This window comes from Panthera onca, chromosome E2 (assembly GCF_046562875.1).
Source record: "Panthera onca isolate mPanOnc1 chromosome E2, mPanOnc1 haplotype 2, whole genome shotgun sequence".
NCBI classification, from domain to species: Eukaryota; Metazoa; Chordata; class Mammalia; order Carnivora; family Felidae; genus Panthera; species Panthera onca.
Window position 1 is genome coordinate 11,173,431 of NC_138353.1, and position 16,674 is coordinate 11,190,104.

General features: G+C 53.9%; 2 protein-coding genes across 3 annotated transcripts; one reads left to right on the forward strand and one right to left on the reverse strand.

The window, feature by feature from the left end:
* The first annotated feature begins 324 nt into the window (after positions 1-324).
* ERCC1 (ERCC excision repair 1, endonuclease non-catalytic subunit) lies at positions 325-14,262 on the forward strand. Of its 2 annotated transcripts, none has more exons than XM_078439675.2 (10): positions 325-443; positions 913-1,024; positions 1,988-2,203; positions 4,044-4,147; positions 5,003-5,102; positions 6,073-6,149; positions 12,576-12,675; positions 13,493-13,564; positions 13,765-13,833; positions 14,157-14,262. In XM_078439675.2, the coding sequence occupies exons 2-10, from the start codon at positions 932-934 to the stop codon at positions 14,208-14,210; spliced, it is 885 nt and encodes a 294-aa protein (XP_078295801.1). In that variant the 5' UTR covers positions 325-443; positions 913-931; the 3' UTR covers positions 14,211-14,262. The 2 variants fall into 2 exon arrangements, with proteins under 2 accessions (XP_078295801.1, XP_060507448.1); XM_060651465.3 differs by lacking the exon at positions 325-443 and adding an exon at positions 540-709.
* On the reverse strand, positions 14,098-16,674 carry POLR1G (RNA polymerase I subunit G). The gene is made up of 3 exons (XM_078439674.2): positions 16,574-16,674; positions 16,066-16,207; positions 14,098-15,879 (listed from the first exon to the last, which is right to left on the reverse strand). The coding sequence occupies exons 1-3, from the start codon at positions 16,593-16,595 to the stop codon at positions 14,604-14,606; spliced, it is 1,440 nt and encodes a 479-aa protein (XP_078295800.2). The 5' UTR covers positions 16,596-16,674; the 3' UTR covers positions 14,098-14,603.

Here is a 16,674-nt window from a genome sequence, read left to right on the forward strand (position 1 = left end):
TATGAGTGGAATGAAATAATGAATGAATGTGGAAACTGAGGCCAAGTCAATGGCAGAGCCGGGATTCCATCCAAGCCTGTACTGAGGGGAGGAACCTAATTTGCTCTCCCGCCGTTTTTCCCCACTGATTCCTGCCCAGAGCCCGAGCACAAGTTGGTGCTTAATAAGGGCATCAAAATTGAAATTCTCGGCAACCAGGGACGTTCAGGAGGGGTAGACGGACGGCTCTCTGTCCAACCCAAATCTCCGCAGTCCTCCAGGATCATAGAGAGCTGCGCAGGGACGGCCCCTGTCGAAGTTCTACCCCTCTGGGGAACGGTGAGGGCGGGATCGAGGGCTAGAGAGGCCGGAAGTGCGGCGAGCCCGGGGACGCGCTGGCCGCGCGGGCGGTGGGACGCCTCTGTCCCTCTCCGGTCTTTTACTCCCGGCTCGGGGACGAGGAGGTGAGTCGTCGCGGCGCTCAGACAGCGGGGCTGGGTCGAGAGGGGCGGGGAGGGACCTCCGGTGGCGATTGGCAGCCGCAGAGGCCAACCAGTCGTTGCAGTGCCTGAGAGATGGACGAGATGGACCGAGGGGAGGGTATCCAGGCGCCAGCCCTGCGGGCGGGACGGAGGGGGACGGAGGCTGGGGCGGGCAAACGGAAGGCGGGGAACAGTGAGGGCGGGGTAACTAGAACGCGAGGGGCGGGGCGAATGAAAAGTCTGGACCGGTAAGGGGCGGGGCGGACGGAAGGTGAGGCTCCGTGTGGGCGGGGCTTTGTAGAATCTGGGGCGCTCCGTGTTTGGAACTTGATGCTCTGGAGCCCTGGGATTTCTTGGGGCGGGATGGCTGTGAGTGGGGGTTCCTGCTGGAAGGATGGGCATGCAGGCGTTGCTGTCTCACTCGCCCCCGCCGCCGTGTCTTCATTTGCAGGCCCCAGAAGAACCTTGGGATGGACGAAGAGGGAGTGCGGCAGCCCTCCGGGCCACCCACGAGGAAGAAGTTCTTCATACCACTGGATGAGGATGAGGCCCCTCCTGCGGGGGTAGGACAGAGGAGGAGATGGGGAGAACGCTGGCAGACTGGGGTGGGGGGTGGGGTGGATTGAGAGGAAGGGGCCTCCAAGGCCCATGGTGTGGTTTAGGAAATGTTGTGGCCTGGGTCACCTTGGGAAAACAGTCCTTTGCTCTCCGCGTGTCTGCTTCCCTATCTGTAAAATGTCATGGTGGTTCCAAGACAGGGCTCTGGCAGAGGCTGCAAACGCAAGCAGCGGGTGGCTTTGGGTTGTGTTTTATGTGGTCAGCCCCCTGGTTTGCAAAGGATGAATTTATTGCTGACATTGGAGAATTGGAAGGCCTTGCAACTAAAAGGAAAAGTCGGCACTTTTGACATCTCTTGGTAAATTGAAGGATCTGACCACGCCGACATCACGTTCCCGCAGGAAAACAATTGGCTGGTGCTGAGTACTGGCCGCTCCGTATGCGCTAGGAAGAAAAAGTGGGCTAAGGGTACAGGGAGTGATGGGGGAGAGGCGCTCCCTTAGGTCAAGGGGCTGCCTCTCTGAGGAGGTGACATCTTGGCAGTGATGTGAAGGAGGTGAAAGAGTGAGCTGTGTGGCAACCTCTGGGGCAGAGGGAACAGCCGATGCAAAGGCCCAGGATCAGAGGGAGCCTGACAGATTTGAGGGCAGCAAGAAGGCCAGTGGGGCTGGAATCGAGAAAGGAAAGGGAAGGAGGTGGGAGAGGAGACAGGGGGAGCAGGGACAGATCTTCTAGAGCCTTGTGGGCTGTGGCGACAGCTTTGGCTTTTACTCTGAGATGGGAGCCACCAGGGTCTCTGAGCAGAGGGATGTGAAATGACCGTGAACAGAACAGACCGCGGGGAGTAAGGATGTAGGTGGGGAGCTGGTCCAAGGGAGAGAAGTTGGTGGCCGGGACCAGTCTAGCGGCTGAGGAGCAGGGAGGAGTGGCTAGATTCAGATTTTGACACTCCTCCCCCTCCCCCACAGTTCAAGCCCTTATTCAAGTCCACGCGGAGCCTTCCCACCACGGAGACCTCAGCCCAGGCCGCCCCTCAGACCTACGCTGAGTATGCCATCTCGGGACCTCCAGGAGGGGCTGGGGCTCCACACCCCACGGGGCCAGAACCCCTGGCAGGAGAGACCCCCAACCAGGCCCCCAAAGCGGGGACGAAATCCAGCAGCATCATTGTGAGCCCCCGGCAGGTGAGGAGGGGAAGGAGTAGCGGGGCTTTGAGCTTTCTGGTGGGAAACACGGGTACGGGGGTGGCACTCAGGTGGGCAGTGGAAGGAAGTCAGAGCTCTTGCCATTGCGCTCTGGGCGACGCGAATTCTCTCATTCATCCATCTAACTACCAGGTGTGGGTTGAGGTTGCACCGTGTCTATTCTTTTGTTAAAACAAAAATACCGTAGACTGGGTCGTTCAAACAACAGACTTTTATTTCTCACACTTCCGGGGGCTGGGAAGTCCAAGGTCAAGGCGCTGGCCAATTCAGTGTCCAGGAAGGATCCGCCTCCTGGTTCATAGACTGCTGTCTACTTTCTGTGTCCTCACCTGGCAGAAGGGGTGAAGGAGCTCTCTCGGGTCCCTTTTGTGAGGACCAATGCCATTCATGGAGGTTCTACCCTCCTGACCTCATCACCGCTCCTCACCTCCCGCCTCCTTTTTTTTTTTTTTTTCAAAGTTTATGTTTTTATTTTGAGAGAGACAGAAACAGCGTGAGTGGGGGAGGGGGAGAGAGCGAATCCCAAGCAGGCTCCATGCTGCCAGCCCGGATCCCGACGTGGGGCTCGAACTCACAACACTGTGAGATCACGACCCGAGCCAAAACCAAGAGTTGGACACTTAACCGACTCTGCCCAACCCACACCCCACCGTGGAGCAGGTCCTACCCTCTTTATTAAAAGCACATTCTACCTCATTTAATAATTACTCGTTCATCCCCGAGATGGTTTTGTGTAACATCTGTGTCCCCCACAAGGCAGGGATCTTTGTCTGTCTTGGTTCCTGCTGTATCACAGCACTTAGACACACAATAGGCACTCAATAAATACTGCTCGGATGGGTTAGAGGCTGACTTGCTCAGAGAATCTCGATTTGGGGCTACAGGGTATGTTCAGAGTGGAGTGAGAGCCCGAAGCCTGTCCAGCAGACGCCTGACTGTTGGGGGTGGGGGTCACAGGCCACGTGGGGCTTCCTCTCAGATCACTGGGGGCCATGGTGGGGTTAAGAGCAGGCCAAGGGGCAGGTTTGTGCTTTAGGAAGCACTGGCTTCTGTTCGGAGGCCAGGAGGGGGCCCTACTGGGGCAGGCGACCAGGAGGAGGCAGGGTAGGGGCCTGGGTATGGGCTATGGCAGCGCAGGGGGAGACTTTGATGGGGATGTCATCCTGGGGGTGCCCGTGGCCCATTCAGCTAAGCATTCGACTCTTGATTTCGGCTCAGGTCACGATCTCGGAGTCCGTGAGATTGAGCCTTGTGTCAGGCTCTGCGCTGACAGTGCAGAGCCTGCTTGGAGTTCTCTCTCTGCCTGTCTCTCTCTCTCTCTCTCTCTCTCTCTCTCAAAATAAGTAAATAAACTTAAAAAAAAAAAATCCTGGAAGGTAGACGTCCCCCCTGGAGGAGAGGGACGGGTCCGTGACTAGGGTTGGGTCTCTGGATGATGGGCCTGTCCCTGAGATGAGGGGAGGAGGGGCAGGTGCGGGAGCTGGTGCTGAAGGCACTCGGGGTGCAGTGAGGCGGACATCCTGGGGGGAGTGCCCAGCAACCCCAGGGCACACACGTGGGGCTAGGGGAGAGGACTGGGCCCGAGAGACAGACTCAGGGACCTTTTAGTTAAGGCCCAGGTCTGGGGGAGAGGTCTGGGTCAAAGCCAGAGCACCCAAGGGCATTCCCGGCTGAGGAGGTGGACTCCGGAGGGAGGGGAACAGGCACAGGCAGGAGGGGGGATGGGGAGGTGTCGACACAGGTAGGGGGAAGGGAGCCCTGGGGCTGGCAGTGGTCCCAGGGCCCTCCCTGTTAATGGCTTCTGCCCTTCCCTCCCCAGAGGGGCAACCCCGTGCTGAAGTTTGTGCGTAACGTGCCCTGGGAGTTTGGTGACGTGCTTCCCGACTATGTGCTGGGCCAGAGCACCTGTGCCCTGTTCCTCAGGTGAGCTCTGAGGGGGCTGCCCCACCTTCCTGAAGGCCTGCGAGGCTGTGCTCCCATGTTTGGGACCATTGGGTGGGAGACCTCGGGGTGTGGCCCTGTCAGCTCTGGGCCTAGTGACCTGGCCGGGAGGAAGAGGTCTTCTCCTGGAGGTGCCCAGAGGGACGAGAGTGGCAGGCCCAGACTCTGGTTCTGAGGGAGGACAGGCTGGGCGCCTGGAGTCCTGGGTCTGAGCAAGTTGGGGGTAGGGTCCCTCAGGTCCCAGACATCCAGGGTGAGTTGATGAGAGCCAGGATTTCGCCAGCCTGTACCGCAGTTAAGCAAGTTCCCTCTCCATTCCCGGGCGCCCCTCTGCACACAGAGCTAGATGGGGGAAGTGAACCTTCTAAGTTCCTGTCCTCCCTGCAAGGTACGAGAGCCGGTGGCTGCTGGACAGAGATGTCCCCTAGTTCCCTGGGTGGAGAAGCCACCCCAGCCCCTCCCTGCCAGTGCCTTCTGAGGCTAAAGCAGACAGTCCCTGGGATGGGCCTGCTTCCCAAGACCAGCTGCCCCGTGTCCCCCAGTCCACACCCTCTAGGCGCTTGTCTCCTGTCCTCTACCCGAAGCCCAAGTCTCTTCCCTTCCCCAGTGAGGAACCTGGGGTCCATCCCTCCAGGGAAGCCAGAGCCAGTCAGTCCTTTCTGCCAACCCCGCCATCCCCTTCCTTGATGGGTGACCTGAGGCAAGTCACTTAACTTCTCTGAGCCTTAGGTCCCGGTGTCGCCCGCGCCGTCTGCATTCCAGTGAGAGTAAAGAAGGGCTCCCAGGGTTTTGGGGAGAGCGAGACCTCTCAATCCCTCCCTCTCCCCTGCCCCCCAGCCTCCGCTACCACAACCTCCACCCGGACTACATCCACGGGCGGCTGCAGAGCCTGGGGAAGAGCTTCGCCCTGCGGGTCCTGCTCGTCCAGGTGGACGTGGTAAGCAGGGGTCACTTCCCCTCCGGCCTCGTGGTCCTCATCTGTCGGGCCACGCAGCAGCCAAGTGGATTGTTGAATCCCAAGAGAAGGTGCAAGTTGAACCATTTTTACATCGGACATTAACACCCTGTGTTGGCAAGGGGGCGCGAGGGTAAACTCCTGTCTCCTCCTTCCCTACACCACTTCCGCTGGTCCCAGCCCTCTGCCACCTGAGCGTGTTTTGAAGCTATGTCATCCTATCTTCACAGCCTGGCCCGCCTGGGTCTCTGCCCCAGCCTCTTCTCTCGTCTCAGGGCCTCCAGCCCCAACGGCTTCCATCCTCACAGTAGCTGGGGGGGGGGGGGGGGGGGGGGTCCTAAAGCACAGATCTGATGTCCAGACCCCTCCATGGCTCCCCAGTGCCTCGCTATGGCCCGTGAGGCCATGTGACCGGACCCCTGCCCTGCTCTCTGGGTTCATTTCCCAGCTTCCATGTGGTCGCCCTTTCTTTTACGTTCTCTATCACATTCCGTGTGAATTGCAATTCCTCAAGTCCTTTCCCCCCCCCTCCTGTCTTCCCTATGTTTAAAATGTCCTTTTCGTTCTCCTTTGCCTCCTTCACTCCTCCTCCTCCTTCAGGTCTCAGTTCAGATGTCCCCTCTTCCAGGAAGCTCTCCCTGATCCCCTGGGCAAGTCAGGTATCCGCTCCTGCTCTCCCATCCCAATCCTGGCCACTCTGGGTCATCACTGTGTGGGGACAGTTTGATCTCCCTCATCAGACTGTGAGCCCCAGCGGGCAGAGCCCGGGCTCTCTTGGTTACTGTGTGTTACCAGCATTGCCCAGCACAGGCGGGCACCCAGTCAGAGCTTAGGGAGTGCCTTAAGTGGAAGGCTCTTGGCATCCTACTGTGGCATAACCTACTGTGGTTTTCAAGACTATAATTCCTTGTTTACTACCAGATTTCCCATTCTGATTTTCTTTTCCACCCAGAAAGATCCACAGCAGGCCCTCAAGGAGCTGGCTAAGATGTGCATCCTGGCTGACTGCACCCTGGTCCTTGCCTGGAGGTGAGACCGAGGCTTCCCTGCCCAGGTCAGGCTCTATCCTAAGAGTCCGTCCACCCTTCTGCCCCCCAGCCCTTTCCTTCTGCCATGAGCTCCCCGTGTGAGCCTGGTCCCGGCACTGCCTCTCTCTCGGCCTCAATTTCTGCATCTTTAAAATAGGATCTTAATATTTGTCTTCTAGGGCTATAGTCACAAAAGCAGGTGATATAGATCAAATTGCCAGGGCCATACTGCTTACTTACGAATCAGACCTAAAGTCTGTCTGAATAATTAATTCCACATCTAGGTTTCTAAAGACTATTTAAATTTTTCTTTTAATGTTTAATTTTGAGAGAGTGAGAGCTAGAGTACGAGCAGGGAAGGGGCAGAGAGAGAGGGAGACACAGAATCTGAAGCAGGTTCTAGGCTCCAGGCTGTCAGCACAGAGCCCGACGTGGGGCTCGAACTCATGAGCCATGAGGTCATGACCTGAGCTGAAGTCAGATGCTTAACTGACTGAGCCACCCAGGCGCCCCTCTGAAGACTATTTAGATTGGCTAATTTCCAGTTGGAAAAAAAGACATACCTTCCTCACCCCATAAGAAAAAAAAAATTAAATCCTGAGAAATTGACATAAAAAAAAAAGGTGTTAGAAGAAATCGTTTTTTTTTAAGTAATTAGGCTCGTTATTTTTTTTTTTACGTTTATTTATTTATTTTGAGAAAGAGAGGAGGAGGGCCAGAGAGAGAGGGAAAGAGAGGGAATCCCAAGCTGGGCTCTATCCTGGAGCTGACACACCAGGGCTCAGCTCACAAACTGTGAGATCATGATTTGAGCTTGAATCAAGAGTCGGATGCCTAATCAGCTGAGCCACTCAGGTGCCCTAGAAGAAATCTTATAGGGGAATATATATCTAGTTTTTAATGTTTATTTTATTTTTGAGAGAGAGAGAGCACACACAAGCGGGGGAGGGGTATAGCGAGAAAGAGACACAGAATCCAAAGCAGGCTCGAAGCTCTGAGCTGTCAGCACGAAGCCCAACACGGGGCTCAAACCCATGAACTTTGAGATCATGACCTGAACTAAGTCTGACATTTAACTGACTGAACCATCCAGGCACCCCAGGAGAATATTTGTTATAATCTTGGGGTAGGAAAAGTCTTCCAAAGCAAGACCCAGAACCCCAAAGCCGTAAAGGAAAAGGTTGGCTGATTTGAGAAAATTAAAATTTTAAAACTTCTGGGTGGTAAGACATACTGTAAATAAAGTTGAAAGACAAGTGACAAATTACCAAAAAGTATTTGCTGTGTATATATTGCATATACAAGTGTGTATATATATATATGTATATATATATATATATATGTGTATATATATATATATATATATACACACATCCATATAAATAGAAAATACTTAACATCTCTAATTTATGTATGTATATATAAGTTATGTTTATACAGTGCAAATACATTTAAATGTTTATATTCATATGCATATATTTAAACATGTTTATTATATATTTATATATGTAAAGAACTTCCCACAAGTCAATAAGAACCCAAATAAGAGTTTAATGCAGGTTGCCAAAACACATGAAAAAATATCAACCATATGGTTTATCAAGAAAAAAGCATATTTTAAAAAACGAGGTGCTGGGGCGTCTGGGTGGCTCAGTTGGTTAAGCGTCTGACTTTGGCTCAGATTGTGATCTGGCAGTTCCTGAGTTCCAGCCCCGTGTGGGGCTCTCTGCTGTCCGTGCAGAGGCTACTTTGGATCCTCTGTCTCCCTCTCTCTCTGCCCCTCCCCTGCTTGCGCTGTCTCTCTCAAAAATGAGAAACATTCAGGGGCGCCTGGGTAGCTCAGTTGGTTAAGCGTCCGGCTTTGGCTCAGGTCATGATCTCGTGGTTCGAGAGTTCAAACCCCACATCGGGCTCTGTGCTAACAGCTCGGAGCCTGGAGCCTGCTTCAGAGTCTGTCTCTGTCTTTCTCTGTCCCTCCCCCGCTTGCACATTGTCTGTCTCTCTCTCTCAAATATAAATAAAGATTAAAAAAAAAAACCAAAGTGAGGTGCCCTAAATTTGGTGCAAATCTCTCGTATGGATAGTACGAAACGGGCACCCGCATATTTGCTTGGCAGGAGATTTGACGGGCTATTGAAACAGAAAATAGACACCACTCTTCGACACAGAAACTCCTGCACTAGGATAGTCCCTGCCCGTGCGTGCTCACGCGTGTCCGAAGTGACATGGGCCATCACTGTAGCATCAGTGGGTGAGAACCAGAGTTGCAGAAGCGAACGGGCTCATATTTGTATTTATATACAGAAGGGAGGAAGAAAATGAGCTGTGTTTATGAACAGACTCGTATGTGGATAAACCGAAAAGGGCTCCAGAGGCTCCAGAGGCTCCAGGCCCTGGACAGTGCTGACCTCTGGGGACCGTATGAGGCATAGATGGGGATGAGAGCGGGGCTGTTGTCTTCTGCTTCTCTTTGTTCTGAATATAGACACTGGTTAAACTTTCTTGTGTTAAATAGATGGCACGTTCACGTAGTTCACAGATGAGAAGCGACACGAAAATGTTATGTGTGTGCATACGTCTAGTCGTACATATATATGGTACATACACACGGTGTATATACATGTGGCAGTGTAGACATATGGTTGTATATAGATGCTGTTCTGTGCCTTACGTGGTCGTGTCCTTACCTGGAGATCTCTCTCTCTCTCTCTCTCTTTTTTTTTTTTTTAGTTTATTATTTTGAGAGAGAGAGAGAGAGAGAGACACAAGCAGGGAAGAAGCAGAGAGGGAGACAGAGAGAGAGAGAGAGAGAGAGAGAGAGAGAGAGAAGCCCAAGTAGGCACAATGCAGGACTTGAACTCACAAACTGTGAGATCATGACCTGATCCGACCGGAGCCTAGAGTCAGATGCTTAACCGGCTGAGCCACTCCAGGCGCCCCTTTAAAAAAACATTTTTTTTTTTTTTTAAGTTTATTTATTTATTTAGAGAGAGTGCTCAAGAGTGTGAGCGGGGGACGGGCAGAGAGCTAGAGGGAGAGAGAATCCCAAGCAGGCTCTCCGTTGTCAGCACGGAGCCCGACGCAGGGTGTTCATATTTTTAAAAATACTAATTTTTTAGAGCATTAAAAAAAATTTTTTTTTTAATTTTTTTTATTACATTTATTTATTTTTGAGAGACAGAGTGAGTCAAGGTGAGAGTGGGGGAGGGGCAGAGAGAGAAGGAGACAGAACTTGAAGCAGGCTCCAGGCTCTGAGCTGTCAGCACAGAGCCCAATGCGGGGCTCAAACCCACAAACTGTGAGATCATGACCTGAGCCGAAGTCGGACGCCTAACCGACTTAGCCACCCAACTGCCCCCCAAATTTTTTTTCTTAATGTTTATTTATTTTTGAGAGAGACAGAGCATGAGTGGGGAGGGGCAGAGAGAGAGAGAGAGACAGACACAGAACCTAAAGCAGGCTCCAGGCTCTGAGGTGTCAGCACAGAGCCCGACATGGGACTCGAACTCACGGAGCGTGAGATCATGACCTGTTGCTCTCTGTTTTATATTCTGAGTCTTGACAAAGGTATGATAATGTGTCCATAAATTCTGTATCACACAGAATAGTTGCACTGCCCTAAAATTTCCCGTGTTCCACTTATTCATCCCTTCCACCCCCAAACTCCTCATCTTTTCACAGTCTGCTTAGTTTTGCCTTTTTCAGGATATCATATAGTTGGAATCATACAATCTGTAGTAGAAATAGAAAAACCCACGGTTCTCCTTGTGTGTAGGAAAAAAAATGCCAGTTCTTCCCTAATGTGGGTCTTTATCCTGTGTGTGTGTGTGTGTGTGTGTGTGTGTGTGTGTGTGTTTAATCTTTATTCATTTTTGAGAGAGAAGAGAGAGGGAGAACAAGTGGGGGAGGGCAGAAGAGAGAGAGAGGGGGACAGAGGATCCAAAGCAGGCTCTGTGCTTACAGTACAGGGCTGTGTGGGGCTCAAACTCACAAACCGTGAGATCAGGACCTGAGCCCAAGTCAGACCACCAGATGCGCCAAAGTTTTTCCCACACCAAGCAAGTCTCTGCAGCACCAGCTGGGCGTCCTACCGTTTGACTCACTTCTGACACTACCTGGGGATGGCCTCAGGTCCCACAGGTGAAGGGGCTCAGTCCAACACTGCCCCCCCCACTTCAGACGCCAGTCATAAATCCCGCTTGTACTTCTGACCGTCCCGCTCCCAGTGACTCCCTGAGAGGCTCAGAGCTCAGGGAAGCACATTTTCCGGTTTAATAAAGGATATGATGTTAAGAGAATCAACAGCAAGACGATGAGAGACGTAGGGCGAGAGGTCTGGGAGGGTCCCACGTGCAGGAGTTTCTGTCCCCGTGGAATTGGGGTGTATCACTTCCCAGTGGCTGCCCTTCTGGAAGCTCTGAGTCCCCTAGTACTGGGATTTTATGGAGTCTTCCTTACGTGGACCCGGTTGAGGATTAGCTCCATTTCCAGCCCCCATCCAGGAGCCCACCCAGAGTCATCTCTGTAGGACAAAAGATGCTCCTCTGTGTTCTTATCACTGAGGAGTTGGAAGGTTCTCGGGGGCTCTGTGCCGGGAACCAGGGCAAGAGACCATATATATTTCCTATTACCTCACAGAAGCCTTTTCAGACCGGCTTTTCTCACTTAGCAGTATTCTTTTAACCTCCCTCCGTGCCTTCTTGTAATTTGGTAGCTTACTCTTCTTTAAAAAAAAAAATTTTTTTTTTTTTTTTAATATTTGTCTATTTTTGACAGAGCATGAGTGGGGAGGGGCAGAGAGAGAGAGGCAGACACAGAATCCAAAGCAGGCTCCAGGCTCCGAGCTGTCGGCACAGAGCCCGACACGGGGCTCGAACCCACAAACCATGAGATCATGATCTGAGAGGAAGTCAGACACTTAACCGACTGAGCCACCCAGGCGCCATGGTAGCTCAGTCTTCTTATTGCTGAATAATATCCCATTGTCCGGATGCACATTCTTTCCCAGCTGCGTAATATTCCATTGTGGAGATAGGCCAGGTCATGACCTTGAACTCATGACCCCAAGAGATCAAGAGTTGCATACTTTACCGACCAGGCTCTTGGGCAAGTGACTCAACCCCCCCGCTGGTCTCTTTCCCTCTCTGTGTATAATGGTTTGAAAATAATAATTGCCTTAGAGGATCCTTCTCTGGAAGCTTCTGAACACAGTGAGTTAGAACAGTGCGTCGGCCCCCGGAAGGGGAATGTTTCCTATGTCTTTACATCCAAATTATGGGATATTTTGCAACCATCCCATGAAAGAGGTCAAGCTCTTTCTGCTGACATAGGAAGACATCCTGCTGAGAACTGCAGAGGGCAAAAATGAAAGCAAATTGTAGAACAGGACGCAATGTGCTCACTGTGTGCCCTGAACAAATTAAGAACCGGAACGATAATCCTGCTGCAGTGAGGGGAGAGCCACAAAGCCCATGTAATGGGAAAAAAACAGAATTAGAAAAATGCAGGTTTCTTTCAGGAATATGGACCAACACTTGATCAGCAAAGATGGCTTATTAGCTGGGATTTGAAGGCTCACAGAAAATGCCTCGGCACAAGTCCTTCCTTTACTTGGACTCAACTCCCTAGTCTCAAGTTCAAAGAACAAAAAAGGCCAGCTTTCTCCCAGTGCTAATAAACTTGGGTTACTTTATTGCGCACACATACAAACCCTTTTTAAGATTCGGTTGTCCCACCTACCTTTGAAACTGTTCATTACATGTCAAAAAAAAAGGAAAAAACCTCAGTGCCTGACGTGAAAATTAATGGCGATTATTAAATCAGGTTAGTTGCTATAAAAGCTTCAGCAGTCGGCTCACCCCGCAGCCTTTCTCTTGAAAGTGCGCTATATTAAAAATCTTCAGTGGGAACTGAATTGCATCCTGAGTTTTGTCTTCCTGCGGCTGGGAAAATAGTAACAGTGTTTCTGGTTTTTCTCCCGCCCCGGCTCCACCGCTCTGACTTCCCTTCCAGAATAGCTCACATTTCTTAAACGGGCTCTAAGTGCCAGGCACGGTTCTGAGCGCTTGGGAGCGATGACGCGTGTAATTGTCACAATTCCGCTATCCACGCCACTCTGCAGATGAGGACACTGAGGCCCAGAGAGAGAAAATCACTGGCCCTGGGGTCACGCAGGTGGGAAGGGCGAACCTGAGCCCAACAACTCGTCAGGCTCCCAAGCTCTCTCCCTTTGCCAGCAAAGATGTGTAAAGATGTGCCTGGCCGGGGTTACCGCCAGGGACCTTTTCGGGGAGGAAAGTTCGGTTTGCTCTGTATTCGAGTTTGGGACTTTTAGCGTCGACACTGACTACTACTACGGCAATGAAATGAATCTAAAACATGACCACTGCCCTCACCACACTGGCTGACCCGAATGTTCTCACCCCAGCCCTGAGGAGGCCGGGCGGTACCTGGAGACCTACAAGGCCTATGAGCAGAAGCCGGCGGACCTCCTGATGGAGAAGCTGGAACAGGACTTCGTCGCCCGGGTGAGGCCACTACACCCCCTGCCTGCCCCCCCGCCCCCGGCCCCTCCCTGCTGCTGGAATCCTACCTCTCCTCCCCAGTCTCCCCCTCAGTTCATCACCTTTCTCTTCCTAAGCACAAACTTGTTTCTGTCCTCCCCAGCTCAGAATCCTCCCATGGCTCCCCAGTACCCTCAGGGAAAGCCTGGCCTTCTCACCACACCCTACAAGGTCCTGCCTATTCCGCCCAGCAGCTCTGTCCACCCCTGACCTTGCATGCATTCTGGCCAGGCTGGCTGGCTCAGTCCCTCCTGTGTCCCCAGCACCACCCAGCACTCGGTGGGTGCGCAGGGAGTATTTACCAAATGAAGCATTTAACCTGAGCTCCTGGGTGCGCAGGGAGTATTTACCAAATGAAGCATTTAACTTGAGCTCCAACGCCTGAGTAATGGTGGATGTCCACCACCACTCCCGAGGCGGGTACTGTTAGGACCCCCATTTGCCTGAAAAGAAAGTCCAGAGGTCAATTCCCTTGCCCAGCCCTCATAGGGAGCAAGCAGTGGGGCCGGGTTTTGAACACAGATCTGACTCCAGAGCCTATGGTCTACCCTGGGCAGAACCAACTCAAGAGAAATGGCATTTATCTTCTCGTGATGTGACCAATATTCTCTCAGCTAGTGGGGGACCCACCCTGAGATGAACTTTTAATCAGCCAAAAGGGGGGGCATTTATTGAATACCTCCTGCCTGCGGGGCAGTCTGGGGACACAGTGGTGACCCAGCGCTCAGATCGCTGTCATTTCTTCTCCTGCCGCACCTCTGCCTCCTCCCCTCCCTTCCAGGTGACTGAATGCCTGACCACCGTGAAGTCTGTCAATAAAACCGACAGCCAGACCCTCCTAACTACTTTTGGGGTAAGGAATGGTTCCCTTGTCCTGATGGCATTTCTGCCCCCTTGCTTTTTCAAGGAATGCCCCCGCCCCCCCCCCCCACCGCCTCCCCTGCCCTCCCACAGGACCTCACCTCCTTCCAGGGAGATCTTAGTCCCCCGATGAGCTGGGGCAGGGTAGTTTTGTGCTCCCCATCTCTGACCCTCACCTTCCACCTTCCTCAGTCTCTGGAACAGCTCATAGCTGCGTCCCGAGAAGATCTGGCTTTGTGCCCGGGCCTGGGGCCCCAAAAGGTAAGAACTGTGGGAATGGGCTTGAGGGGTCGGGGACAGGAGGGAGCACTACATAGATGGCACCTCAGATCCCAAAGTTCTAAGGCTGTGGAAGGCCCACAGTGCTTCTCCTACAGTTGGGGAAAACCGAGGCCCAGAGAGGGTGGGGACCAGCCCTAACTCACATAGGCAGCCTGGGACAGAATCAAGATCAGGATGTTTCTCTCCCAGCCCCCAGAGTCCCCTCCGAGCCGAAACCGAAAGAACCAAAGCCCACTCTGGATGTAGCAAGCAGATGGCTCATTTAATGACCAGTTCCTTGTTTCTTTCTTGCTCTCACACAGGCCCGGAGGCTGTTTGATGTCCTACACGAGCCCTTCTTGAAAGTGCCCCGATGACCCCAGCCGCCAGAGAGGCCCTTGTTGTAACAATAAAGCATTTTCCAGGCTCGGGCTGCTTCTGGTGCGGCGGCGCCGTCATCGGGAAGGGGTTCTCTGTTCTCGCTCTCTGCTGGCCCAGGCGGTCACCTCCGGCTTTTTTCTTTTCTTCCCCTTTCTTTTCCTTTCTCTTTCTTTCTTTTTTTTTTGTTTTAAAGTGTATTTATTTTGAGGGAGAGGAGACAGAGAACCCCAAGCAGGCTCCACACTGTCGGTGCACGGCCTGATGCGGCGCTCGATCTCATGAAACGCGAGATCGTGACCTGAGCCGAAATCAAGAGTCTCAACCGACTGAGCCACCCAGGCGCCCCTCCAGCTTTTCTTGACCACAGTTGTCAGTTTCCCTGGAGGAGGCTACACAGGATCCGGCTGCAGCCTCTTCGACTTCTTCTCCCGGCCTGTGGAAGCCACCTCCCCAGGCTCTGGACTCCGCGGCGGCTCTGGCATCTCCTCCCGGGGTGCTGCCTCTGGCACCCCGCTTTCCCGGCCCCGTTTCTTCTTCTTCTTCTTAGCAGATGCTGGATCTGCCCCTGCCTCAGGTTCACGCTCTTCCGGAAGCTCAGGCTCCATCGGCTCACCTTGTGGGTCCGTAACCTCAGTCCTCGGCTCAGTTGCTCTGAGCCCCCGTTCTTTCTTCTTCTTCTTGGTGGATGCTAGAGCCGCCTGACCCTCAAGGTCACCTGGCGACTCAGGCTCCACCGCCTCTGCCCCTGGCTCCACTGTCACGTCTTGCCGTTTTTCTTTCTTCCTCCTCTTTTTGGCGGGTGTTGGAGCTGCCTCAGCCTGAAGCTCAACTTCTTGTGGTGGTTCAGGCTCTATCATCTCCCCTGGGAGTTCCAGAGGCCTCCTCTCCAGCTCTGGAGCCTCATCAGTCCCCGGCTCCATCATGACTTTGTGCCCCTTGTCTTTTTTCTTCTTCTTCTTCGAAGATGGCAGTGGGACAGCTTCCTCCCGTGGCTCCTCCTTCAACTGCGGCTGAGACTCAATCAGCATCCTTTCCCCAGGCTCCCTCTCTTCTGTCCCCTTCAGCCTCTTCCTCTTCCTGGTGGTGGATGATGGGAACAGCGCTTCCGGAGGCTCCGGCATCTCGGCCGCAGGTTCGGCTGTCACCAGCTCCATCACGTCTAGTTCTGGCGGCTCCTGCTTTTTCTTCTTCTTCTTCTTCGCCACATCCGGGGACCCCAAAGCTGTGTCCACCGCCAGGGCCCCCAGCCCATTCACTGCCTCCTGGGGAGCTGGGGCCTCTGGTGTTTGCCTCTTCTTTTTCCTCTTTTTTGAGGCGGGTGACTTCAGTGCCAAGGCTGACCCAGGCCCTGTTACTGGTAGGCCGCCTCCAAAGGCACAGAACCGGGGTCTCAGGTCAGGGGGGATCTGTGGCGGGGGGCTCGTTGGAATAGGCTGCAGCAGGGTCCCTGGTGGGGATTCCTGGGAACCCTCAAAGATCCTCAGGCTGCCCTGGGGGGCTGGGGCACAGGTGAGTCCCCCCCCTGCCGCCACGGAGGGAGCCAGCAGGATTGCTCCTCCAGCCTGGGGACCGCTGCTTCTGAGGACCCGGTAGCGGTGCCGCTTGCCTGCCAACTTGCCCTTCACAATCTGGGAGCCAGAGAGAGGCACTAGCCGCCCGTTGAGGCTGCGAGGAGAAAGGGGAAGGCAGGAGCTCCGTCAGATTCTTTCCGTGAAACGGGGGGGGGGGGGGGGGGGGGGGAAGAGCTGAAAACCGCGTTTCTGGATGCCTAAGAAAAGCCCCTCTAAACTTCCCCCAAGTTCAGCCACTAGGATGGAGCATATTCCCAGGAGGTGGCCTGGGACCACTCACCAGTCTGGGGCGAAGTCTACAGGGGCCTGGATAAGCCACAGTTCCGTATCTGGGTCTGTTAACACTTCCAAAGAGAAACGGGTGGGCTCTGAGGTTGGGGACGTCGCGGTAAAGTTGGGGGGGCAAGAGAACTGAGCAGCACCTGCAGAAGGGGAAATGGGGGTCTGCTGACACTTCCCGTGAATCCAATTCTCCAGGGCGCCTAGGGGGCCCACTGGCCCCAGCCTCTTGAGCGCCTCAACCCCTCACCCGGTCTCTTCTCTGCCTGCTCCCCAGAGGCATCCCTGTCTCCACCGATCCAATCCCGGGGGGCGCCCTTCGCTCCACCGGTAGTTTCCCCCACCCCGTACGCTCCCTCGGTCTGAAGTCCCTTCCTCGCGGGCGATACACTCTCCACAGGTCCTGTCTCGAGGATGTCCCTTTTTCCGTCCGAACGCTCCTGGGCGCCCCTTTCTCCTCCCGGCGGCCAACTCTCCGCACCCCGTCGGCCCGCCCTGATGCAACTCACCGCCGGACGGGGTCCCCGCCATCCCCGGACCCGTGCCTCGCTCAGACCCAGCCGCCGGAGCCTCAGGAGCTCCGTGGACGACCACGTGGAACCAGAGGGGC

What these genes read in the sequence shown, in the direction of transcription:
- ERCC1 (XM_060651465.3), top strand. Translation starts at nt 555, where the DNA reads ATGGACGAGATGGACCGAGGGGAGGGTATCCAGGCGCCAGCCCTGCGG. An exon ending in ATGAGGCCCCTCCTGCGGGG is followed by an intron (nt 1,025 to 1,987) that starts GTAGGACAGAGG and finishes CCTCCCCCACAG; the next exon opens with TTCAAGCCCTTATTCAAGTC. An exon ending in ACCTGTGCCCTGTTCCTCAG is followed by an intron (nt 4,148 to 5,002) that starts GTGAGCTCTGAG and finishes CCTGCCCCCCAG; the next exon opens with CCTCCGCTACCACAACCTCC.
- POLR1G (XM_078439674.2), bottom strand. Translation starts at nt 16,595, where the DNA reads ATGGCGGGGACCCCGTCCGGCG. An exon ending in GGCGGGGACCCCGTCCGGCG is followed by an intron (nt 16,208 to 16,573) that starts GTGAGTTGCATC and finishes CCCCTTCTGCAG; the next exon opens with GTGCTGCTCAGTTCTCTTGC. An exon ending in GTAGACTTCGCCCCAGACTG is followed by an intron (nt 15,880 to 16,065) that starts GTGAGTGGTCCC and finishes TTCTCCTCGCAG; the next exon opens with CCTCAACGGGCGGCTAGTGC.